At 34.8% G+C, this 27,747-nt stretch overlaps 1 protein-coding gene across 3 annotated transcripts in view; it reads right to left on the bottom strand.

The window, feature by feature from the left end:
- Positions 1-8,840: 8,840 nt before the first annotated feature.
- The window catches only part of LOC126735406 (CCN family member 2), a 73,085-nt gene continuing 54,178 nt past the window's right edge, over positions 8,841-27,747 (bottom strand). For all 3 annotated transcript variants that reach the window (XM_050439374.1, XM_050439376.1, XM_050439375.1), the window contains exons 7-8: positions 23,143-23,317; positions 8,841-11,047 (exon numbers count right to left, since the gene is read on the bottom strand). In XM_050439374.1, the coding sequence (XP_050295331.1) occupies positions 10,821-11,047; positions 23,143-23,317 (402 nt within the window). In that variant the 3' untranslated portion in view covers positions 8,841-10,820. The remainder of the gene's footprint in view (positions 11,048-23,142; positions 23,318-27,747) is intronic.

The following is a 27,747-nucleotide window of genomic DNA, read 5'->3' as shown; positions in this document are numbered from 1 at the left end:
TGTCCCTAGGTCTATTGTGGCTAAAAAAACCAAGATTAATTAAACACTAAAATTGTACTATTTATTAAAGGCTTTTCCAGTTTTTCATGCGGCAACAGATTCCACGCGCTCTGAGTCACAAATTTAAGAATCCTTAAGCAAAACATTAACTCGGACGATGAGGTAAACATCACATACTTATCACAAACTAAAAGTGGACTATTTTTGAAATATAATAATGATTGAATAATTCTCTTTTATTCAAAAAAAACAACAAATAGACAAGTTTTACAAATGAAAAAAGAAAAAAAGGGTCAAGTCTAGTTTCTGTTTAGAAATAAAATTGAGATAGGCCTTTTTTTCGGATCTCAGTACAAAAACTGTAAAATTACGCAGCTCTATCTCGCTCCTTCATTATAGTCTTCAAATTTTTTGTTAGCTACAGAGCACGATGTTTTCTCACTCTAGATTCTTTAAATAGGGCAGGAATAGCAAAAAGTGTGTTTAAAAAATCAGTAAAAAGAAGTAATTTTTTGTCTATATCATTCTTAGAAACAATGTCCATCCAAGGCAAAATGTAGAGATCGAAAAAAAATCATTTAAAACAAAACCTTTAAAACAAATAATACAATACGTAGCAAGTTTTGATGCAGGTTTGTTAGATTTTAGATTTAAGCCAACAAAAACGAATCTGTGTTCAGAGATTGTATCGGAAGAGAGTGTACCAGAGAATGTAACTAATGTGGTATCACAAAAATAGGATCTACAAGCTTGCTTGAATTTTGAGTTATGCGAGTTGGAGCGAGTATGAATAGTAAAATTTGAAAAACAGGCATTTTTAAAGTTTTCCTTAAAGGCCAGACACGTTTTATATAGTTTTAAACTAATAAATCGCAAATCAAGCCCTCCCGCAGTAACACCAATTAACGCCAAACGTTCAATATAGATCCGTGTATATACAAATACAAAATAATTCGCCATAATGACCCAAACTGCATTACGACAAAATGTTGAACTATCGGATCAAAAGTGGATTCGCCGATGCAATCCTAGATATTACGTTCATGCGTAAAATGTGCGTAATCGGCCGCAACAGGATCCAATTACTATCGCGATGATATATTAATTATCTCGGAAAGAGGAATTGTTGGTATTAGCTAATAGGTTTAGCTCTCCCTCACCTTAATCCGATATTGGAAATTAATGTGATGAGCGTGTTACATGTGTTTTGCGAGCACATAATTGTCTATTTTTATTTTGAAAATGGACAGTTATTTTTTTGGAAAAATTGTGCTAAGCCAAGACCCGATAAAATTATGATCTAAATCAGAGCCTTGTACAAATTTTTTAAAAAATTGTACTGTATTTGTTTCTATATGGAGCACAGTTTGGTTTTATAAAAACGAGAATTAATGGATTCAGATCCCATAAATGTTTTGCACCAATATTAGGTTCACGCAAACAAATGCAGGCAGAAAAAATCCTTGTATTCTAGAAAAAGCTAAAGCAAAATTTTTACAATTGGAACGGGAATCACTAGATATTGCAAAATGGAAGCAGATATTAGACTTAGCAAAAAATAAGTTCACACAGTCATATAGTATACAACTGTAAATCTATGTACAGTTTAAGTGATATTCGGAATGTTTTAGATGTTGAGAGAGAAAAAATGATATAATGAACAACTTCAAGGATAGGAGAGAGGTGGCAGAAGTGGGTAATGACAGAGCAGTATCAGTTATAAAAGGGACGGCACAATTTCACAAGAGACATAGCAGTAGCTATAGGTCATTTTCAAAGATTCAAATATGATAAGATGTACTATGTTGTTGAAAATGAAGACTTTCCTTAGTTAGATAGAATAACACACTTAAAATTTGGTAGGGTGCATGAGTTGAGTACTAGGACAGGAACATCCAGTTTTTTAAATGATATTTTAGACGCATGTATTTAAAAGACAAATTAAGCCTATTACAACTAAGGTTCCAATAACTAATGAAGCCACATCAGATATTTTGGGTGTGTACAAAATTTTACAGGTAAAAGATGGTTCTGGTGTTAAACTACGGTATACTCATTGTAGATTTTATAACCTAGAGGAAAAATGCGGAGCTGTTCCTGTAAAAACCTGCCAGTCAGATATTTTTATAGACTTGGAGGTTTCAGGATATTTTACATATTGCTAATGAACAGATTGAGGCCTGCATAATGGTGACATATTTATTCCACTTATGTAATGACATAAAACTCTACAAATAAAAGAGGCAGATCCGTGAAGCAGGAGGAGGTGGAGTCCTTATCTACACCAGAGAACCGTTTCTTGTAAAGAAGATCCCAACTATAGATAACATGTCAATAGAGACACACTTTGAAGTCGTTGCGACTGAGATTGAAGCCTTGCAGGTTGTAGTTTTGAGTGTCCACAGATCTCCATCAGGTAAATTGGAAGTGTTTCTTCAGAGTCTTGATACAGTTCTAAATTTCTTATTCCATAGACGCAAACGTGCCTTTATTTATGGTCATTTTAATATAGATCTACTAGCGGATAACCTCATTTCAGCCAAGTTCACCCAACTTGTCAGCACATATGACTTTAAATTTCTGGTAAATAGCGCAACTAGAATCTCAAAAACCACAAAAAGTAGTTGTCTTGATAACTGCATAACAAATTGTGCAATTAATTGTAAATATACTCTATGGGATACTTATATGTCAGATCATATGGCTATTACTAATACATATGAATCAATAAATGAAAGTACTGAAAACACCCACAACGGTCTTAGAGTTCAGACCGTATTGTGGAGAGAGATTTTCTCGCTGTGTTACCTTATTACTAAACGTTGACTGGTTGTTGGTACTTGATAATTGTAACGTTGACAATTCTTTTGAATTATTTCTGAATGTTCTAATGTCTATTATAGACTTTCATATTCTCAAAAAAATTAAAATAATTCTCACCAAAAATAAAGAAAAAAAAATAGTTTAATAATGAACTGAAGAGATTGAGAGATAACTTAAATTTCTTTTCTACCTTAAATAAACATAACAGTACTCTAGATCTCTCAGAATAGCTAAAAATTCGTATAAAGGAATATAAAACTAAAATAAAACAAGCGAGACACTCGTATTATACAAACAAAATAGGAAATAGTCATAACAAATCCAAAACCATCTGGAACATCATTAAAGAAACAAAAAATAATGATTCCAGTAATTCGAAATGTAATGTACCTCCTGATGAATTTGTGAATATAGCTGACTCAATTACAAATACACTGCAAAAATCCTATCTAATGACCCTGTACAATTTACAGCAAAATCTGTACAGAACAATTCAACAGTATTTCTCTCACCTGTTACCGAAATAGAGGTCATTGATCTTTTAAAAAGTTTAAGTGATAGTTCTGCTCAAGACATCTTTGGTTTGAGCAATAAAATATTGAAACAACTTGCAAATGGTTTGGCCCTACCACTATCTCTAATAATAAACAAATGTTTCTCATCTGGTACATTTCCACAAAAGCTTAAAATAAGTAAAGTTGTTCCTATATTTAAAAAGGGTAATATGGATGATCCAGGAAATCATCGACCCATATCAATAATACCGATATTATCCAAGCCCATTGAGCTCTGTCTTAACCAACGTCTCATATCTTTTTTTGATAAACATAATTTACTTTTACCAGCGCAGATTGGCTTTCGAAAAGGAAGATCCACTGCTGATGCACTCAGGATAATGGTAGACTACCTGGTTGATGCATTTGAGGGGGACAAGACAGTGGGTGCAATTTTCTGCGACCTGTCAAAAGCGTTCGACTGTGTCTCGCATAATATTTTGTTGAGCAAGTTGGATTTTTATGGTATCCGGGGTATTTGCCTGGAACTTATCCAGTCCTACCTTTGTGAGCGTCAGCAGATGGTGACTTGTGAAGAAGGACATCCTCCATACTTCCAATAACAGCAGGGGTGCCTCAGGGATCAATCTTGGGTCCTCTTCTGTTTTTATTTTATGTAAATGAATTACCCGCCCACTTCTCAGAGGTGATGTCTGTACAATATGCGGATGACACAACTCTTCTCAGTCGGCATTCAGATCTGATTTCCCTACAGAATGGAACTAGTGCAACACTTCACAAGTTAAAAGCATTGTTTGCTGACAATAATCTATGTTTGAATCTAAATAAAACAGAGGTGGTTAATTTCTCTTTAAGGGAAAGACATCAGAGAATAGACACGACCAAATTTCTGGGTGTTTATCTAGATAATAAATTATCATGGAAGAGCCATATAATAGATCTGGCAATAAAACTCTCGTCGGTTCTTTTTCTGTTGCGCAGTTGTTGTTCAATTGGCGCCTCCAGTAGTATGTAGAACGGCGTATATAGGACTATTTAAATCAAAGTTGTCATATGAACTGTTATTTTGGGGTAACTCGGCTGACTGGCAGAGAGCATTTAAGTTGCAAAAATCGGCACTCAGAATTCTAGAAAACCAAAAACCAACAGAGAGTTGTAGACCTTTATTCAATACTTTTTCCACAATAAATACAATATTTATTAGGATTATAAGTAAAAAAAAATAAAAATTACGATATTAACTAAATTTAAGCCCTTAAATGAACAAAATGTATTGTAAAGACCTTAATTGCCACGAATATACCAGCATTCGGGAATCGTCTCGGCGGAGCGAGCGACATCTCGGGGTGCACGTGGAAAGTTAACGAATGTTCCGGAACAATATCTCTCGCCGCTAGGAGGCCAGTTCAAGTCTGAATATTGGCGCGACTTTTAAATCGATAATATAATTAAATGTTTCTGTTTATTTAGTGTGTATGTGTGTAATAAATCAGTTGGCTATTTTTGTCTATTGAGTGTTTTAATTCGGACCTAAACGGACATTAGGAAACCCTACTGTACCTAAATGAAAGAAGCTAATAATAATTAATCGAAGAACTCAGTAGAGGGACCTAGTATTACTTACTACTTTGACCAATCATAGCTATTATTGATAAGCTTAGCCAATTTATCTATAGGATACAATCGTCCAATAAAAAAACAACCTTTAATACATTCTTTTTCTTCAGCGATTTACAATAATAGACTTATATGTATGGGTTCGTCTTATCCAGAAGTTCCATATAATTTCCTTTATAGAATTTCAGACATGTTACACGATCGTTCCGAAGCAGAAAAGACTGAAAAGAGGAACATAAAAATCCAATAACACCAGTAGAAAAGTACATCATAAAGTAACGGTAACGGTCGCGGAATAGCGGAACTGAGGATTTCAAATTGAAACCTAAACATAAAAGCACGGGAAACAATTCCCATAAAGGGTTTAAATATGTTTTTGATATTTTATCGTAAAATAAAATTAACGTTATTCAATTTAACGGAATGCGGCTAGTTCTGGTTTTAAACTTTTTTTTTAAATATCTAGATTAAAAATTATACTGTATGAAAAACGAATCATTTCGTCCGTCGCCTAGACACGAAGGTGCGACAAGAATGGAGGGAGCGGCGGGCGCACGTCGCGACATCTCGGAATACATGTAGAAAGTTAGTGAATGTTCTGGAACAATGATCTACCTAATTCTAAGCCTCGCCGCTAGGAGGCTAGTTCAAGTCTGAATATTGGCGCGACTTTTAAATTTAAATAAATAGTAGGATCAGTGTAAATAAATGTTTTGCATATTTTTGTGTATCGAATGTTTTAATTAATTGTATATTCGTTGAGGCATTTGATATGGTTTGCCATAAAACTCTTATTGAAAAAACTCAAAGGTGTGTTTTTTTTTTGCTTATTTTAGTGGAATGAGTGGAGAACGGAAAAGAATAGTAATTTTGTTAGAAATATATTTTTATAGGACGATCATCACCATTGCACTGTGCGAAGGCGCAATCTAGAATAGGGGAGCGGGGGTTACTAGTCGAGACCCTAGGAATCGAACTGATCTCTTGACTAACTAACAGTTCGCCCTTGGGTTTCCCGACCTACTACAATTTGGACATAAACGGGTAGTCACATTTTCCCGACCGCAACGGAAACAGTGTCGACGAAAGGGTTGTGGACAAGTACTACTCAAATGGCCAGTACTACGACAATTCCAACAAACCACCGGACCACGAGAATTCTGAAGGTGCGGTGAAGAATTCATTGTATGTACACGAGGGTTTCTTGGTCGCTGATACATCAACTCAGGCTCGGCGACATTATTAGGGTTTACTGGAGGAGGTTGCATGCGTTGAGTTCGCAATTGGATGTTCTCAATCTTCAGTGCTGCAAGTTCCAGCTCTGTGATGTTGGTGAAATTGTGAAGTGCAAGTTGATTTTGCAATGAGGGGAGCAAATTTCGGCGTATAATGCGAAGTTGCATTTCCTCGGATGGAGGTTCACGTAACTTTCGAAACAAGTTTCGCATTTGTGCAATAAAGATTACCGACTTCTCCACTGGACCTTGTGTTCTATTCCTTATATCACACCAAATATCCTCCTCATATAAGTTTACATTTCAATTCTTCCCATGACCTGATATCACTGCGTATAGATCTATACCAAGACAAGGCTGTGTCCGAAAATAAAATTACTGTACAATGTAGCAGCTGATTCCAAGATATTCCACAAGCAAAACCCAACTCCTCTACACGCTCAATAAAATTGGTAACACTACCAGAACAATCAAAATGTAACTGCCATTTTGAAATTGTTGAAAAACTCTTCGCCAGCTCATTGGAACCTAACGGATTCGTGACATCATTAGCATTACAGAAGTAAACACGGGTACATTCTGCTTCAAGGTGGAATTAGATTGGAGAGGAAAGGAATAGTTCCTTGATGGGGAATAATAAGAACACGTTATTGGGTTAACTGGATCCTGTGAAATAACGTTCGTAGAAGGAATGGTGTGAAGTGACTGAACTAAATGTGTCGAAGTGTAGTCACAAAAAGTTGGTGCTGTTCGAGTGAACTGAATTGAAGCAGGCCGAAACGAACAAGAGGGACCTGGTTTTACAGATACCGTCGAAGGAATCACATTGGGTGAAAGATGATGTGAGACTTCTGTCTGAGCTTGAGAAACAGAAAGAGGATGATCCAGGAGGGAGTCCTCTCCAGGGGAAGCCTCAATAATAACCGGCACCTGCAAAATTTCCTCTACACTCGTTGTCAAAGTTCGCTTAGCCATTTCTAACCTATCAATAATGGAATTTAATTGAATAGACAAACTCATTACTTCTTCAGAAAAATCAGGGTAAAATTCTAATAACTTCTTGAAACGACCCTGGATATGTAAGGCCTTAGACAGCAACCTACTATACTCTTTATTAATATTTAATTTACTAAGACCTGAGATAGCACTTTCCAATAAATTACACTTTCCTGTACAAATATCAATATCGACTTCGTTATCAGGGTCCAATTCTATTACCTCAAACATCGGCAAGCTATTAAGTTTCTCTAATTTCAAATATAACCTTAAACGTTGACGCTTTTCCATAAGAGTACCAGCAGTGATAGCACCTCGAGATGATAGCTCATACTCAAGCTCGTCCAGTTCCAATTTATTTATATCCATTTTTCCCAAAAATATTTCCGCCAATAACACAAACCAAAAAAAAATATAAATTTTTAATTTTTTTTTTAATTATAGTCCCCTGTATCTATTGTGTATTGTGATCTAACTTGAGCAACTAAGCCGCTAACAAGGTACGGTGCACACAGTGCAACCCATCCTATTCCAAAAAAAATTAAAAAAAATCTGTATTTTATTCAGTAAACTTTGCCCTACGTTAAAATCCCAATGATAGTATAAACGCTTTACTGAGTTGCAACACTAATCACTGTGAGTAAAACACCTCAGTAAGAATTTTCTTTTTATTAATGTTCTAAAACATAAATCAGAGGTCTTACAAAAAAAAGTGAATTTTAATAAAAGATTTAAACTTTCCTCTTGTAATCCAGTCTGATGTAGTACTACCAACTTGGAAAGATTGTTCCTGACAAACAATAGACACACACGAACAAAAACATTGGCTTTGGCAAGGACTCTAAGACCACCTAGAACTATAACTAAATCTATTTAACCTACAACTATCTGGAAGAGATGAAAAAATAATTCAACTGCCTGGAAGAAATTTTATTTTTTTTTCGAGGCAATTTTACGAGGTCTATCACATCCCTTCAGACATTTAGTATCTTTAATAGCTTAAGTTTTTTAGACAGCTTTAACTTCGAAGTAGGGATGATGCCCTGATATAGGGCGAAACACGTGTAATCAACTTAATACACCTTTTTGTCTCCGACTTTTTTATTTTGTTCTCTCGTGCTCTCTCATAACTTAAGGTTGCTATTCCTATTGTTTTCCTTAACTGAACACCTGATTCTCTTCCAGATGCCAATTAGTTCCTTGGAGTGTTAAAAAATTAAAACTCGTTCATTTTCATTTAAAGAAAAATTACCCAACTTCCCTCCAAAACCCTATTTATTGCTTCCAAACTGTTGCGAAAAGCGTTTTCCAACCCTTTCGATCAAACTGGCTCATACGTCGATAATCAGGTGGAATAGTCTGACCCAATTAGTTTTCTTTGATGACGGCTCCGACCGGTTATTTGCCAGAATATCCAAGAACACATCCACAGTTTTCCCCATTTCATATTAATAATTTAACGGCGTTCTAAATATACGTGATGATAAGTGGAACGGTATTGATTCGAACTGACATTTTCAAAGGGTGTAATATCGAGTTTGTAGTTGTTAGTTTTAATGGGGGGGTTTTCATTTTCATGGAATTTTCTATATTTGTGGGGTATAGTGATGACCTTTTAAAGGGGTTGTTATAAGTCAAAATAAAACCAAAAATATGTGATTGAAAAGATACTTTATTAAGTCATTATGTCATGTAATAACCCTTAATTAAGTAAATATACAAATTTTGTATTTACATGAAATGTCCTTTAATATGTATACGATGATTATACATTATTTCTTATTGTTTCTATTAACTTACTTGGGTAAAGGTGCATAACGGTTAAGGAATTATTTCAATTAATTAATTAGTTTTAAGTGCAGCATAAAAAACCATAAATTTTAATTAAAACCCTCACCAAAGTCATTATTACTGCGGTAAAATTCCCGCAAAGCAGTAATTTATTATCGAATATATAAAACAAATGCCCGTTGATATTTAATGTTTTTCGTGTTTTCCCGTTTAATTATTGACAATTTTTAATTACTTTGCGATGATATTTTTAAGTATAAAATGGTTAATATGAATTTTATGAATGGTTAGTATGAGGGTTTAGTGGAAAAGTTCGAGAACTAATTAAGTAAACTAGGAACTAACTGTTAAAAGATGGGTGATATACGAAACGAGCAAAAAATCATGTCTTTGTCTCACTCTGAGGTATCACAGTGGAGGGTGATAAATTGAGGTTTTCTCACTCACATTGTCACAGAAAAACACAATTTCCAGAAAATCCAGACAATGATAGAGAACTCAAAGGGTGATATAGGAAAAGAGCAAGTGTCATTGCTAATATCTTTGTCTCATTCTGACATATTACAGAGGAGAGTGATAAATTGACGTTGTCTTACTCACATTGCCTAAACTATGCTAGAAAAACACTTTTAGTATTCAATGAAATGCTTTCCAAATATTTCCGAAATTATGCGGACCTATGGGAAAATCACTTTTGTTTATTTCCCGCGTTTATTTGAAATGAATGACGTCATATAATCGCGCCATTTTTGTCAACCAAGTCGATATAATTAAATTTAGAATCGGACGTTTCAAATTCGAATAGGCATCATCAACTTAAGTGTACAGTATTTGATTTACATTAAGCTAAAAGAAGTTTTTAGTAGGAAAACTAAAAGGGGAAGATAACGTAATCAAGATAGTGAAAAATAAAGTACAGGAAAATGAATCTTGTTTTATTTAAATCCTACCTTGCCTTCTACATAACATTTTGAACACATTTTATGAATACTTCTTTTCATACCATACCCAAGGACTACGATATTTAATATCTAAATAGATGGACCTAAGACACCTTGTATACAAGGCATTTTGTTTAATAAAAAAACAACCCTGATACCGAAAGTTTCTCGACAAATAACTTTCATTAATAATCTGAAACTAAAACGGGACACGCCTACGCAGAGGTCCAAAGAGCAGCTCAAGAAGTTAAACTCAAAAATTAATCAATTACTTTAAACTTTCAGAACTCCATCCGAACTTCGGAAACTCCAGGGAGTTTATTAAATTAAAATTAACTTTAACTTAAGTGGACTCGATGGCAACGTATTTATTTATATTTTGAATAACCGTTATACACCTTAATTGAACACTTAATAAGAAAGTACTTGGCTACCTCTAATGTAATACCCTACGTTAGAAAAAGTACACTTTGGTTTTCTCTTTGACTATAAAACTATATACGCTTCTCTGTCTTTAACAACCCCTTGTATGAGAAAAAAATGGACCCTATATTAGTTAATTCTTGATATAATTTAAAACTGATATGTTTTTAATTAATTAATAATATTTACTTCATAAAGGTATAGAGAGCAGGGGTAGGTTTTAATTAATTTTGGGAATATCATAAAGCAATTATTATATACGGGCAGTCAAGCTAGTGACCTACCTTTTGCCTTAAGTTGTAAGACAGGCAATTTGATTTAAATAGAAAGTTGTCTCAAAGAAGTTTCCAAATTTTCACTTGTTTAATATATACAGAAATGATGCTCCTGTTTAGTTAAACCTTCCACCACCCACTTTTAAAGACAAAAAAATCAATCAATAACTAGTTAAAAAAATAAATAAAATGGTACCCTGTAATTTAAGTCCGGTGCACCCTATGGTGTACCACCTTCGCTTCCGGTTGAACCGATTGTTCGGTAGGTTCCGGGGCGCATCTGCACTTAAGTACCCACTGTACGAGTACGGTAAGCAGTCGGGAGTCGTCAGAGTCGTACTTGGGGGGGAATTCGTCCGCCCAAAAGTCCGCCCCTGGCTCGAAGTATTCCGGAAGGAGATCGGTGGGTTTTTCCGCGGGAGCACCTGGACCTGGAACAAGGAGGAGGATTTTTTTAATCTTTAAATTAAGTCTTTTATTTAAAAAAAAAATAAGATTACTGATAATTATTGAGTCCTCAAAGAATAAAAAATTTCAAACTTTGGAGTAAGGAAAAAGTAGTGCATCTTTTTGAGTTTTATTAACAGTCTTAAATCACTTGGGGTTCGTATAATGCATAAATGCGTCAACAAGAGAAAAGTCTTATTTTTCAAAAAAAATCATATTTTTTTAAGAACCAATGTAAGTAAATATGTACTTGATTTTCATTTAATTTAGATAGATTTCATTTTACAACTAATTTTAAACGCACGCTACTATAGAATACATTTCAAATTTGGCGCCCTATTGTGGAGTTACTATCAAACTCAGTTTCCAGTTAGTTCTACTCCACGATATGAAGAGGTCGCTCTTTTCGACAATTCTCTCTGTTTTTATTGCACATTGGGCACGTTTGGTTCATTGCGTTGTTGTGATTAATGTTTTCTGTCCTTCATTTTTTTTTATCTAGAACGTTTAATCCCTAGTGAATTTTATGCTTTTTTGTAATAACTAATTAACTCAGATTTTTACTTTGATCGCTATTTCGGTGTTTTAGGGTCGCCATGCTAAGCAAAGGTGATTTTAACTCGGATTTTAATTTGAAGGTTTTCGACTGGACTCCCTCAACTTTAGTTTGATTCTACTATATTCAGAATATACCGTAATATGGGGCTACTTGCCCACCCCGGGGTAACTTGCACACCACGTGTATTTTTTTAACTTTTTTTTTAGGTTATGTTATTTTGTGTTTTATCGCCGGCTTTCTGTTGTTACAGGTAAATAAAGTATAAAAATGGTTCGTACGTACAAAAAAAACTCCGGGAGCAAGAAATTACCGGAATTACTCAGAGAACGCCTTGCGCCAAGCGGTAGATGCAGTAGAACGGACTACGTTAGGTCGAAGACTTCTTGGTGCACACTTGAAATCAGTTGGTCGTCCAAATGTTTTAAGTGATCAAGAAGAGGCTCTCATTTCAAAGACATTGGGAGTTGTAGTAAATTGAGGATTTCCTCTCACAAAAGTTGATATTCGTGACGTAATAAAAAAATTCTTGGACAAACAAGGAAAAAATGTTCGAATATGCAAAAATAACTTCCCTGGACCTGCTTTCTTACAATTATTTATAAAAAGGAACCATTTAAGCGTTAGAATGGCTTTAAACATAAAGAGATCCAGAGCATCAGTGAATCGTAATGAAGTTTTAAATTTCTTAAATAATATTGACTTAGCAATTAGAGAAGTGAAAAGCTCAAATTTGTATAACTATGATGAAACCAACGTTACAGATGATCCTGGGTCCAGGAAGGCGGTAGTGCCAAGGAACACGAAGAGAGTGGAAAGAGTTCAGGAGCATTCCTACGATTAGTTTAATGGTTTGTGGAAATGCCAATGGAGACCTTTTACCACCAATGGTTGTATATAAAGCTTTGAATCTTTATGACAACTGGACGCCAGGTGGACCACGAGGAACAAAATATGCGAGCAGTGCGAGCGGATGGTTCGACATGAACTTATTCGAAATGTGGTTCTTCCAGCTTTTCCTGGCTCACGTCGAGAATCCACCAGAGAAAATTCAGTAGAGTAGCTGTCTTAGCTAGACTGCGCCCTGCTTCTCGGGTACTTAATTATATAATGTTATTATTGTCAACTACATCTGTACATTTTGAATAAAAGACATTTATTATTATTATTATATATTATAAAATAACGAACAGTTGATTCTCGTTGGTGACAACCTCGCAAGCCACTTTCCACCACAGGTGATAGAGGCATGTGGTACAAATAACATCTACATAACTCCCTTCCCAGCCAATGCCACGCATTTAATGCAGCCCCTTGATGTGGCCGTATTTGCGCCTATAAAAAGAAAATGGAAAGAGATTCTCGATTAGTAGAGAAAGGAGTCGCGGTTCCAAGGCTGTATCCCGAAAGAACAATTTCCAAACCTAATGGACAGATTGTGGAAAGGAAAAATGTAGCAGAGAATCTCAGATCAGGATTTAGAGCAACTGGTTTGCATTCTGCAAATCCCGACGAAGTTTTGAGGCGCATTCCTGGTGGACTAGAAGATGCAGACATCGAAAGAGTCTTAGACAACAGCTTGGTTGATTTGTTGAAAGAGCACCGTGGAACAGGGGTTGAGAAAAAACGCAAAAGGGGAAAAAAGTCGAACCTGGAAGTGATGCGTCTCGCACTGTTACAGACCCTAATATTTCTGAAAATCCTCTAACCGTTCCTGAGGAATTTCGAACTAAAGCCGAAGAACCAGGACTCTCTTCATCTAGCGTTTTGCCACGCACTCAGCAACTGCCTACCAGGAAAAGCAAGAGAGAAAGAAAGACTAATAACTCCCTGTGTGGTATCTGCAAGATTAATTGGAAATACTACAGAGGCGCAATTGATTAGATACAATGCACGAAGTGTCGAGCTTGGATTTGTGGATCCTGTAATAAAGACAGCTAAGACCCTTATTTTGAATGCGAATGGTGTGAGGATTCGGAACACAATGAATCTCCAGTCGATGACAGTGATGCCGACAAGGACTTCCTAGGTGACAATAATCATCAGCCAATGTTTTGTTTTTGTTACACTTGTGATTTTTTTAAAGAATGTGCCTTATTTTACCAAAGTTTTGCTAGGTAAAGTTTGTTTATTTTTTAATAACTTCTTATTAATATTACTAAGCATTTATAGGTACAGAATTTGTTTTTAAGTTTCATATATTTTGACAATATATTATATTTTCTTTAAAAAATATTGATTTTTAATTGGTTGTAACGGTGGCTCTTGTTATAGGTTTTTTTTTATATGATTAAGGGGTAACTTGCACACCCCACAAACAATTTTTTTTTTTGGACCAATGGCTGCATTCTTCCAATTTTTATATCAGCCATGGGTAGCCCTTAAATAGGTCGGTACAATGTTATTTTTGCAAAGTTGTAAAGTTACAATGTACGGGGGTACATTGGAAAATGTGCTGAAAACGTGTACAAGTAGCCCCAGTTTACGGTACTTATTAACAATGCTGCTTACAGTTATAGCTGGATGGAAGGACAAAAACGGGAAAAAGGCTTTGAAAGCTTAAAAGTTTGTGAAGCAGTATGGTAAGTTTTAAGTGCAGAAATTCTCTTAAAGTTTAAAGAAATAAAGATGATACGTCAACGGTATTCGTACATGTTTAAATCACTTGTCTTGTAAGTCACTACAGGTGCCTTATAATAAAGACACTGTGGCGTTTATGACCAGCCTAATTATTAATGAATATTTTTTTGTTTTAGAAGGATTAATGCTTAACCCAAAAATGCAAGTTACTCGAAAAGATATTGAGATTGAGCTTGAATTGTGTCGTGGTACGACCCTGAAAGGCTGACATAGGATAATGCAAATTATTACTGTTATTATTAAAATACAAATGATTTTTTCTAAAATGAATCCTTTTGTATAGTTTTTCTACCATCCCTTTTATATCCAATAAATATCCGAAAAACGTAAATATTGTTGTCCCATAAACATCCATTGGACACCCAATACGTCCCCTGTGTGTTTATGGTATTATATAAAGGACGTCTATCTGATCAAGTTGGGATGATCCCATTTATGGCCCGTACTGTTCCAAAAGTATATCCGTGGAACGTCCCCTAGACTTGTACTGGAATGACTAGGAAACGTAACGGGACGTCCCTAGGATTTAATTTATGACCCATTTTTATGTCACTTGGACGTCCAAGGGAACAACTTACGTAGACTGGGTATTAATATGAAAATGTAAATATTTTAATTATTCTAGTTTTTGTAATATTTTATTTATAGTTTGTAGTTAAAGTTAGTTGGGAGAGTTTATTTGGGTCTTTACTTACGTTTAGTACAATACTTTCATCTGTGGTGTCTGGTTTCTAAATGGTTCATCTTATTTGAGCCCTATTTTGGCCTCAATTTAGGTTAGATTATTGTAAATCCCTGTATTTTAAATTTTTTCTAGAATGTGCATACTTGCTTGCTTTGACTGTCAGTATTCTCTTGAAATTATTGGTCTTTATCGGCAAAATAAATGAAGAAAATTCTAAACATTTCTAAATTGCTCCATGGGTTCCAAAGGGATGCGTTTCGTGACACTTTATTCAATTTCAATTGTTCCAGCAGTTTTTACCTTGGAAATAATTAAATGACAGTAAACGCGAGTCAGGTTAGAGTTTTTGACGTTGTCAATAAAACTGTGTCCCTATATCTCATTACAATATACCACCAATTCAACGCAACATTTCGTTTAAATCTCACAAAACTATCCCTAAATGATGTATTTAAATTAACCGCCATAGAAATCTTTTAATCACTGGTTAGAAACTAAACGACACCAGATTTACGTTGGCAGCACTAGCTGCAGTGACGCTATAAGAAGAACGGTCTAATAGTAGCGGCTTTTCGGTTGTTAGTGTGCGACAACGTTATGCAACCGTCTTTTAATACTTTTGATGCAGTTTAATATCAGAGTAATATAGAAGAAAAAATATAAAATAGTTGTAAAGCCGCGTATCCACCTGACAAACGGAACGTTTAGAAACATTTGCAATGGTTTACAAACACGATGTTTATCCGGTGGATACGTCGGTCACTCACATTTGCAAACGTTTGCAGGCGTTTGTCACTGTTCCGCGAACAGTCGGTAACTTCAAGGATTTGACTTGTTTGTGGATTTCTGCCTGATTTCAGTGGAGACGCGATATTCTACGCTTGTAGATAAATAGATATAACCGATTAGTGTTTGTTTACTCGTATTTAGTGTTTATAAAAGTTGTGGTTGAAGTGATTGATCAATAACTCGAACAATAATATTATTACGGAATGGGACCACGAGCAGTGTATTTACTTAATAAATTTATATAGACAAAAACCGGAACTATGGAATGCCAGACATGGTTTTTATTTTAATAAAATTAAGAGACATGACGCCTGGGCCGATATAGCCAAAAATATGAATGCAACCATCGATATTGTAAAGGCTTAAATAGGCTCGTTGACAACTTCATTTAGAAGAGAAAGAAACAAAGAAACTCAAAGTTTGGGAACAGGAAAAGGTCTGTATATTTAGTGAACCTATTTTTCTTGTTTAACATTTTTTGACATCAAAGTTGGAGGAGCTTCCAGCATTAACGCTTTAGAGTGCAGTTTTTTGTGTTTTTAACCGTTAGATCTACATGGGTACGTGATCACGGATCCGTTGCAACCACGTGACTGCTCTCGACCAATAAGGGTTTGTTATGGTTAATTGCCATTGGTTGATATCAGTCACGTGATCGCAACGAATCCGTGATCACGTACCCATGTGGATCCAGGCTTACTATTAAGCCGGCCTCACACGACTGGTATACTTGGCCAATATTTGTCACTGGCGAATACTTTCCATGTCGTGTAAGTGGTTTACTTGTACAATTATTGGTGACTGGTGAGTACTGGTCAGAGTCCCGCCGTCTGTCGGTAAAATTATCGCCAGTCAAAGGGATTACCATTATTGGTGCACTTGACCAGTCCATGTATTTCTATACTTGTGGTTGCGCTCACACGAGCTGTAGTATGCCTGTGCCTTTCGGCGTCGTCATACTAAATCGTCTGTATTCTAATGTTGTAGGGAGTAGGACTGTAGGTCTAGAAACTGGGTTCTTTTTTGCGTTTGACATTTGAAAATGGAGTGGTCAAACGAAGTAGTATTAGAGTTTCTGGATTTATATGAACACGAATCCGTCATATGGTACGTAAAACATTCAGAACATAAAAACCGCAATGCACTTAATGATGCTTGGAAAAGAATCCAAAACAAAATAAGTGTTGAATGTTCAATTAAAGAGCTAAAAAAGAATCTTTGATGTCAACAATCAACATTCCGTCCTTTATTAAATAAAGTTAAAGCTACATCAGGAACAGGTAGCGGTGCAGATGAAGTTTACAAACCAACTTGGTTTGCTTACGAGAAAATGGCTGGTTTTTTACAGGGAGTCTGTAAACTTCGAAATACTCAAAATACAGAGGTAAGCATAAATTTATTATTTAGTTTTATTATTTAAATGTTATAAATAGTTTAAATTAGTTTTGATAATACATAGAGTGTATATTGAGTAGTTACTTCCTTCCCCTTGAAAATTGGTAGGTATCTGAGTAATTCATTTAAAAAAAAAATACGGTTTTAATTTTTTTTATGTCAGGGCTGCATTAAGGGGGTGTAATTGGGGATGAAAGTTTATATACAGTTCTTTATTTATGAAGATATACTTATGAAAATTTGTATTTAAGCAGTTCATTTGAAATAAAAACTACGGTTTATAATAAGATATTATGGTATTTCAGCTTTTTTTTATTTAGTTTTTTGTTCTTAAGATATGACCATTTCAAGTTTTCAAATTGTCACCCTGTATATATGTACTCGTATACATACAACAGTCAGGCGGTCAAATCAGTTAAATAAAACTTTTTTAATAAAGTGGTACCTTTTACGTAACTACTTACCTTTCTCGATTTCTATTTAAAGATACCATCCACCATCTTCTCTTCTTAATTTGTTTTTTTTTTTAATTTTAAATAACACCCACTCATAACCACAAACGCTGCAGCAGCTACGACATTTTTAGAACAAACTCTATTCATGATGGCCGACACTAATATAACCCCTACATTAACTACCACCAACATTTAACAGCAACATCAACAAACAATGCACACGTCGTGTGAACGCCATGGCTTGTGTATTGGTGTGTTGAGCTGAGATACTTGCCAAGTATACCAGTATTGGTGTACTTGTCAAGTACACCAGTCGTGTGAGGCCGGCTTTAATAAGGATGGCCAACAATAAAACTGAAAATTTGCAGGGCGGGAGGAGGTACACACAAGCCAATGGTCTGCCTATGAGGCATTTGGATTTCTTATGGATAAGAATAAATGCTGAAGAGGTACATAAGACTGGCATAGGAATCTCCTGTCGCTAGAAAGCAAAGTGTGATGGCCAGTCTAATTTCGGCAGAGACGCACTCTCGATAGTTCGTCTCAATTTTAGATATTTCTGGAGAAATTCTTGAGAGCAGAAAATGAAAATCTCTTGGCGAAACTCGAGTAAAATTTTTGAATAAGCTACTCCTGTCAGTTTTGATATCAGAAATCAGCTGCATAGAAACTCTAGTTTTTAAAAAATGAGACACCCAAAATCTATGTTTCCTTCTTTTTTTCTTTTTCTATTAGTGCACAAAATACTAATGCAAGTTTCTTTCTACTTAACGGAGCCATTTTTTACAATTCTTTTATTCTCGGTTTTCCTCAAAATAAAAAAAGACCTGGATACGCGACAAACGCTCTCAAAACTGCTTTGTGAACAATTTCAAACAACATGTGCTGATCGGTGGGTACTTCGTTTTGCAAGCGTTTATCAATATTCGCAAACGTTTACAAATGTTGCTACAAATGTTAATGCCAGTGGATACGCGGATTAAGGAATTAAAGTTCGTCTAGTATTGCTTCTGCAGGTAGCAACACTTTGTTATACCCCTAGTTTTAAGATAAAAAAAATATATGTATGTAAGATAGGTGTAATTTTTGTAAAATTTATTATACTATAAAAGTATTTCTAAAACTTATTTCATGCTTTCAAATAAATAATGAAAAATGTGTGGTATATTTCTACAGTAAATAGATGATGCATTAAACACATACATGCGACATTCTCAAATGTCGCAGGTACATTCCTCATAAGATGACATACAGACGTTGAAAAAGGTGGAAAAACAGGGACGCTGCCAGAAACATTTCTAGTACATCTGTAAGGAAATAGGGTCAATGCTGGCATGTTTCTATTGTCGCAAGCCAACGTCTCTGGCATGTTTCCGTATTATTAGGGATATTAAAAACTAACACAACTGAATCCTAGTACTCCTTCAACTTTCCGACAATTTCCGTTTCCTTCATTATTAGCTTGCTGGTTTCTCTTTTCATGACTTTTGTTGCTCCAACGTTTCAACCTTTTCTTACTAGCTTTACTCCTAAGAATATAAAAGAATTTCCATACTTGACTCATATCTCTATTTCTCTCCCGTATATCATGCTTCAGGTGGTTCTTCTTTTTTGCTCTAAGCAATCGTCTGGCTTCTGTTCTTGTTCTGTGAAATTGTCACTGGTTAAAAGAGATATTAACTTATGGTCCTCCAAATCTAAGAAAAGACAATATGCTGATCAACTACTTTTACTCTAAAACTCATTTTTTTCCATTAATCTGTAAACATTCTCACCCATTAGAATCAGTTTCTGTATACGTACTGTCTGGATATAACGAATTGTTTCAATTCCTCAATGTCCCGTTCAGGTTTACCAGTTTAAAATTGAACATTCGTTGACGTATACACATACATACCTCGCGACAATTAATAAACGTTTAAGCCGTAAATGCCCGTCCGCTGACGCGGATCGGCCACGCCCACCGCCATAAAACGTGATAAATTTCTAGTTATCCGACTCGGCCCAAATGTCAATCGGGACTATATATTTACAAATGGGACCAATATTGCCCCGCGAGCAAAACTGGCAAAATATTCGACTTGAATAATCGAATTTTAAATGGTCATAAATAGGACGATATTGGACACCACCATATAAAAGCGATAAGTGGGGAGCTGAAACAAGTGCGTCCTGCTGTTTTTGGTCATACGTTGTCCTTTTGTGGTTTTTTTTTGTTTTTTGTGTAAGGGGATTCTTTAGTTTTATGGGCTCTCAAATAAATCATTGTTAATGGTTGTGTTTTTTTTTAACAACTGATTACGGCCCTGTAGTTACTCATTCCTGAATTATCACCCTAGAGGTAAATAACGGGATATTCAAATTCAAATCCTAATAATCCGAAAATTATTAAAATAAATTTTCCTTCTTCATTAAGAAAATATATAACTATATTTTCTTAATAATTGGATGCAATACAATTATGAAACAATATCAGACTATTTTTTTGTAATAAATGCTAAGGTGTTGGTCCAAAAAAAAATAGAAAATTCGTATATACAGGGTGTTTCCTAACTACGGAACGAAACTATACAGGGTGAATCGTTAGGTCGTTTTATGAAAAAAAGTTCCGTAACGTATGTCGGGAGTTGCTTTGTTTCTGAGATACAGGGCGATGAAGGTTCAAAAAAATAACGGTATTTTAAAAATACTATAACTATCCTTAAATCGATTTGGTTGAAATTTGGTGCAGTTATTTGAAGTTATAAGACGGTTATTTAGCTGTAACTAGATTGAAATTATTAGGTCCAGTGGCGTGTCAGTGGGCACCACATGCTTATTGTTGAGAAAAAAACAAGGCCAATAATTGTTTTGCAGCGTTTTATTTATTTTTGTATTTAAGCAACTAAAAATACAACTTTTTTGTATCTTATCTTATTATCTGGCTTTGTTTTCGAGAAAAAAAATTTAAAGTATCTTTAACTCATTCTAAAAATTATCCATGGACGACAACATGAAATAAAAACCAATTAATTCGATAAATAATGTCGACCTTAAAGTAAATGAGCAAAATGCCCATCTTCTGATAAAATACACGACTGCAAACGATTTGCCATTGAGTGTCTGACACGCTCAAAAATACCTGGAGTATCCCTTATGATATTGCAATTGACAATTATCCGATTCCTCAAGTCATTCACATCTAGAACAGGAGTTTTATAAACTAGAGCCTTCAGATGGCCCCATTAATAGTAATCCAGGGGATTCATATCAGGACTGCGAGCCGGCCAATTTTGAGGTCCTGCACGTCCAATACAGCAATTAGGGTAGATGACGTCGAGATGCTGACGAGCAAGAACACTGAAATGAGCTGGAGCCCCGTCGTGCATAAACCACATGTTGACTCTTGTTGTAGGGGTACTTCTTCTAATAAAGTGGGCAAATGGTGTTGCAAGAAATCCGTGTAGGATTCACCTGTTAATCTTGCCGGTAAAAAAAATGGGCCAATTAGGTAGTCACCAATAACTCCTATCCAAACGTTCAGCGAAAATTGTTGCTAAAAATGAGTTTCTCTAATAACGTGGGGTTTTTGCATAGCAATAGCATCTCTTGAAAAATTTGCCTCGTCCGTAAATAAAATATTTGGTAGGAAATTATTATTGTGTGCCATCGTATGAATCAACCACCTGCAAAACATTAATCTTGGATGAAAATCCCGAGGCAGTAAAGCTTGTACACGCTGTATGTGATATGGATGCAGGAGGTTTCTTTTTAGAACTTTCCAAACGGTTTTTGAACTGACTTCAAGCTGCAGTGCAATCTTCCTGATACTATTGGAAGGATCTTCTTCTATCGCATCAAGTATAGCTTCTTCCAGTTCAGGCGTTGTTATAGTTTCTGGTCTTCCACCACCCATATTTTTATTAAAACTCTCAGTTTCACATAATCTGGCATGTAGTTTTCTAAATGTTTTTGCACATGGAATTACTCTGTTAGGATATGTGTCCTGGTAAATTCTTCGTGCTTCTTCCGCATTTCCATTTGCTAATCCATAAATACGTGCATGTCGGTCATTTCATGGTTAGTAAAATTATTCATGATGGAGTAATGAATCACTGCTAATTGACAGCTGAATTTTACTTATAGCAATTCTATCACTGTCAGCTGGTCTCCAAAGCAGGTAGGTACAAAGGAGGTACTTGAATGGACTTGCTAATTATTTGTCATAAGAAGCAATGTATTTGTTATTTTGTTGTATTTCAAAAATCTGATAATAAAAATCGTAGAAGTTGAATGTTTATTATCATAGTAAACAAGACACAAGAGACCAAAAAGTCGTGCATTGGAGGGTGGACATTTTGCTCATGTACTTTAAGGTCGAAATTGTTTATCGAATTAATTTTTTTTGCATGTTGTCGTCCATGGATAATTTTTAGAATGAGTTAAAGATACTTTAAATTTTTTTTCTCGAAAACAAAGCCAGATATGAAGATAACAAGATAAGATACAAAAAAGTTGTATTTTTAGTTGCTTAAATACAAAAATAAATAAAAAGCTGCAAAACAATTATTGGCCTTGTTTTTTTCTCAACAATAAGCATGTGGTGCCCACTGACACGCCACTGGACCTAATAATTTCAATCTAGTTACAGCTAAATAAGCGTCTTATAACTTCAAATAACTGCACCAAATTTCAACCAAATCGGTTTAAGGATAGTTATAGTATTTTTAAAATACCGTTATTTTTTTGAACCTTCATCGCCCTGTATCTCAGAAACAAAGCAACTCCCGACATACATTCATAGGAACTTTTTTTCATAAAACAACCTAACGATTCACCCTGTATAGTTTCGTACCGTAGTTAGGAAACACCCTGTATAATAAAAGGAAAATTATGATGTTTTTTGAAAAACGAAATATGAGATTTTAATGTTTGATTACGCCACTTTATTGTGTAAAAAGATTTGATGACATTTCAATTTAAAATCGACTTCCTGTAAATACTTGCTGCCAAATTTTCAATATTTTTCTATGTATAATCCATCAATTTAGTTCCCGTAGGACCACCCTGTCATTGATAAATAAATAACAAAAATATCGACAGGAATTTTCGGCTTAATTACACGGTAACCCGATATAGTGCTATTTGAATAATTTACCTACCTTTTATATCTACCCAGTCAGCTCTTCTCTTTCACAAAAAAAAATATATCAAAAACCAAATAAAACAATTAACACGTTCACGGTAACCGAACCCTTCCCAATTAAAATCGCTATTTTATTCAAAAATTAATTCTATTTAATGTTACGTACAAATCCCAATAAAACGTTAATTAAATCGAAAATATTACTTGTATGGACTGTATTACGTTACTGAATAATGCATTTCTGCTTTATGCGCGATTTGTTTCCGGGAAAGGTAATTTAATTGATATTAAAAAAAAAGAATTTTCTACTTTGTAGTCCTGGAACGTATATTCTGATATTTTAATTAAAAACAAGCTCTAGTTATGCCTAGCCATGCTATGCTGTTAAAAATAACATAACAGATCTATCAATTGTTATTAATTAATACACCTACCTTCGCATATGAAATCGACGTTAACGGTAGTGCTAAGGGTTGGTTCGCAACTCATACCGGCCATTGGACAGAGACCGCAATACTTCGGTCGGAATCTCTTCCTGCTTCTACAAGGGCCAAAGCGAAGAAAAACTGGTTCGCTTAACCGATGGGTTGCTTTGCATTCGTGCCCTTTCTGGAACAAAAAAACAACAATTTAGGTTACAAAAAAACCCTTGACGTTTCTTATAGTAAATGTTTCTATTTAGAGAACATCCATGGAGTAACGCGTAACAGTTTGAAAAAATTGAGAGGTGGAGTCTTAATTGCAGGGTCCAGTAAGTTAGTTTACAGTTTATAATCTAAGCCATTAACCACACTGAACCATTTTATGTTTATGTCTCAATGAACAATTTAATTTTTATTTTTGATGCGGTTTATCTTGGAGCATGTGTGCACACATGCTAACACTCCATGGAGTGTCCAGATAATTAAAATCTGGACGTATATATATTGTTTCAAAAAAAAAATCTTCACCAAACGAAAGCGAATCTAATATTCACAAACGTTTCTGAAGTCATTGTGGTACTTGCAACGCCTGTTTACAATAATCATATTGCGTATACATTTAATATTCCAGTTAAGATGATTGTTTATACTTTAAATCATGAAGAGTACTACTATGATTACTTGACAATCAATAATTACTTATCATGTATGGATTGCAATGATTTGTTTGGAAATTTGAGTGTTGATACACACAAACTGTCTTATAAGCTTATATACAATCAATAGAAATGGCAGTAAGGAGGGTTATTGTCTACGAAGCAACACGGATTTACAACTGGTAGGTCCACATTTATTAATTTGTTGTCCTCTGAAATGAATCTGCTGGATGCTTTGGAGAGAAAAGAACAAATGAATTTTATGTATACTGATTTTCATAGAGCGTTTGATAGTTTTCAATTTTTGCTTTTTGAGGTGCAGAGTTTGGGCTTTACCGACCAGGCTTTGCAGTAGATGTCAAGCTTTTAAAGGGTCATACGCAGTAAAGTTTTTCAGTTATCTATGTTTCCTCAGGGGTATCTCAAGACGGCTTCTTCATTTTTAATATTCAAGCTCTAAATTCACGATACTGGCCTTTATCTGAGGTTTAGGGGTGACCTAAACTTAATTATTTGGAATTGTAGTCAGCTTAATAACCTGAACTTAAATACAGAAAAGTCATTTTATATTCAGTATACTATGAATAATATCAACTTGTTATATAAAAACCAAGTTGGCATTAATTTCAATGAGAACTTTAACAACCACATTTTCCAAGTTAAACTGAAGGGCCTCAGGATGCTACCTGAGGTTTTCTTTGAGAAATTGCCGTGAGTTTTCAATTGATATAGTTAAGACTGTATATTGTTCTCTTGCTAGGTATAATTGTATGGTCTCCTTTATATGATCAATATATTGCTTTAATTCTTCTTATAGTTTCTATCCTTTTTGGTTGTTGACTATCTTAACTTTGTTCACTGTAGTCCGGAAGAACTCATACTAAAGGTTCTAGGATTTTTTAACCATGAGATTCGTCTTCTACGCACAATTCGTTTTCCTAGTCTTTTGCCTTGCAAGATAATGGAAATTGTCGATAGTAGAAATCTCTCTTTAACTGTCTTATTATAATGTATGAATATACATTCGTATATGTATATTAATATCGCTGTGCGAAATCTCCTTAATAATTGTTAAAATGCCAATAGATTTTTCTATAAATTCTTGATGCTTTGGCCCTGTCTCATACCTGTGTATGTAGGAATTTTGACCAATTATTATTAAATGAACTTACTCAGATCAGTAGTGATTTTATTTAAATTATTCCCAAATTCATATTAATTTATAGAATATCTCAAGATATTATACTTATAAAAGGAGAAATGACTTCAGTTTTTAATAGAAATAAGACAATGACTTCAACTGCCTGGAAGAAATTAAAAACTAAATCAACTGCTTGGAAAAAAAAAGTGACTTCAATTGCCTGGAAGAAATATCTCCAACTTCTTTAAAAAAAAATGAGAGACCTATTTAACTTCCTGGAAAAGGCTCAAAAAACAGGTTTCGACTGTCTAAAAAAAACGAGATATGACTTCAGTTACATAATAGACGTAAGACAATGACTTTATTCGCCTAGAAGTTATTAAAGACTAGTAAGCTGCCTCGAAAAAATGACTTCAATTACCTGGAAAAAATGTCTACAACTTCTTGAAAAAAATACAAGACCTATTTAAGTGCGACCAAAAAAAACACTTTAACTGTGTATATGACGAAGGAAAAAGAGTAATGAATTCAGTTGTCTAATAGCTAAAAGCTTCTTCAATGACTTCAAATATCTGGAGGAAAATAAAGAATAAATAACTGCCTAGAACAGTCGCAAAAATTACGTCAATTGACTAAAAACAAAAAGAAGAAATGACTTCAGTTATCTAGTAGAAATAAGACAATGTCTGCAATGAACAACTACCTGGAAAAAATTAAAGATCAAGTCAACTGCCTGGAAAACTCTTGAATCACTTCAATTTCTAATATTTATATAGATAATAAAGTGCCTAATATTAATATCAACCTTTTTTTTCAAATAATGTCCATGCAATGAGTGGAACAAGGATAGATATATTATGTTATACAATGACAACATTGCTTTATTGTGAACATTACAACGGTTTTAGGCAGTCAGTGATGTTGGTCTGCTGTATTTTTAATAGCTATTGGGCAGGGTTTATATACATCGAAGGTACATACACCTTATATATTTACAAATATTCCAATTTTTGAGGCTTGAATATATCATATTGCCAAAAGTCCGAAATGTCAACTTCAACACTTTTAACAATTAACTGTGCGAGTGCGAGCGAGAGGACTTTACTTAATTCCGGGGGAAATTATAGCGATAAACGTCCAACTTGGCCATGTTTAACCGTTATTTTATGGTAAAAAAGGGGATTTTTACCATCTGATTGATACCTATATACAGTGTGGCCCAAATTGGGTGTACATGTATGGGTATCTTGGAAACTATAAGAGATAGAAAATAGGTTAAATGGGGAAAGTTATAGGGCATTTAGTTATCAATTTAGTGCCGCTTTTAGAACGATTTTATCTTTTTCCGATTTTGAAATATTTGGAAAAAATCAAAAAGTTGCATTTTTGAAAAAGGCCTGTATTTTTTATTTCAACGTATTTTTAAAATCCGTTAAAATCCGGAATTCAGTTTTTGTTTTCAACGTTTCGGTTCTGAGATTCCATCCTCAAATAATTCAAGTGTATTTATCCATTAAAATAAATGCATAATGCTTAAAAAAAAAGTATTTTCGATAAAACTTTATTTTTTTTTGATAAGTGATTTGAAATAATTTTTGACCGTATTATGCCTTTTATAAAATTAAATTTTTACATAATTAAAGTGAATTTACGATAATGGTATCATAAATGCAGACAGTACCAATTAGTAAGAATACGCGAAAACACTTTTTGAGAAAATAATAAGCCTATCTAAGTCAAGGTATCTATGACATCTATTTCTACACCGTTAAGTCTCTTAGGTTCCTTAAACAAAGAAGCTTTCGTCTTTTTATTACGCCGGTTGCCAGCAACAAGGGTTTTACATATATCAAAGTGCCGAAAACAGTCTTTTTTCCCTCATTAGACGTTGTAATTTTACACGTGAAGTGGCCCAGAAACTAAGCGAGCGCCGACCAGGCTAATTTGCCCCCTTTCTTCCTTCTCTCCCCCTCAAAATCCTGTATTTTGCTCGTCTTGACCTCAATTCGACTAGGAACGGACTAAATAGAGGACTATGGCGGCCTTTATCACAGGACCCGGCTTTGTTTGAGGTCAATCTGACGGCGTTATGAAAGGACCTGCCGCGCCTTTGAGACGAGACTAATTTATTTTTTCTTGTTTCCTCAACAATATAAAAGATGCTGGAATAATAAGGATATTCGATAATGCCTCATACAGTAGCGGTTCGTGGGTTTTCAGGACAAGAAAGCCTACTTGATGAAAAATAGTAAGAAACTTTGATCCAGTAGGGATACCGAAATTTTCGTCTCTTTATTCTGGCCATCTTCAGGTCTATTGAAAAACATTATACAGATTCTTATCAGGTTCATGGCTCCAAACTTAAAACAAATATTACCATTATTATTATGAATGTAATGAGCGGCTTAAGATTTTGTTAAGGTCGAAAAAATACTCGATTTCTTAGTTCTGCCCGGATTCCCTTATAACCCGGTATTTTCGTGATCTACTTGATGAGAACAATCCGCTGGTATAGTTAGTTCGAATTAAAAAAAAAAATCTGAAAAAAATCCAAACGGGGGGTATACCCGAAAAATGAAAAAAACCCAAACTTTGAAGACCGATATCTCGGTTTCTATGGGAGCTATCGGGAAAATTCCAACGGTTTTGTCTTAGTTTTGTCGTTCTGAATCCAACGAGACCATCCGCAAAGTCGTAGCTTTTACGATAGCCGAGATATGGCATTTTTGATGCCCATTTTTGGCCTTAAAAACGAGGTCAAAAAGTGACAATTTCCGAATTTTCAAAGTGCTCTCATTCCCTTATTTCTGATCGAATCCT

Source organism: Anthonomus grandis, chromosome 4, assembly GCF_022605725.1.
Source record: "Anthonomus grandis grandis chromosome 4, icAntGran1.3, whole genome shotgun sequence".
NCBI lineage: Eukaryota > Metazoa > Arthropoda > Insecta > Coleoptera > Curculionidae > Anthonomus > Anthonomus grandis.
Note: the sequence above shows the minus strand (reverse complement) of the source record. Positions and strands in the feature narration are given on the sequence as shown.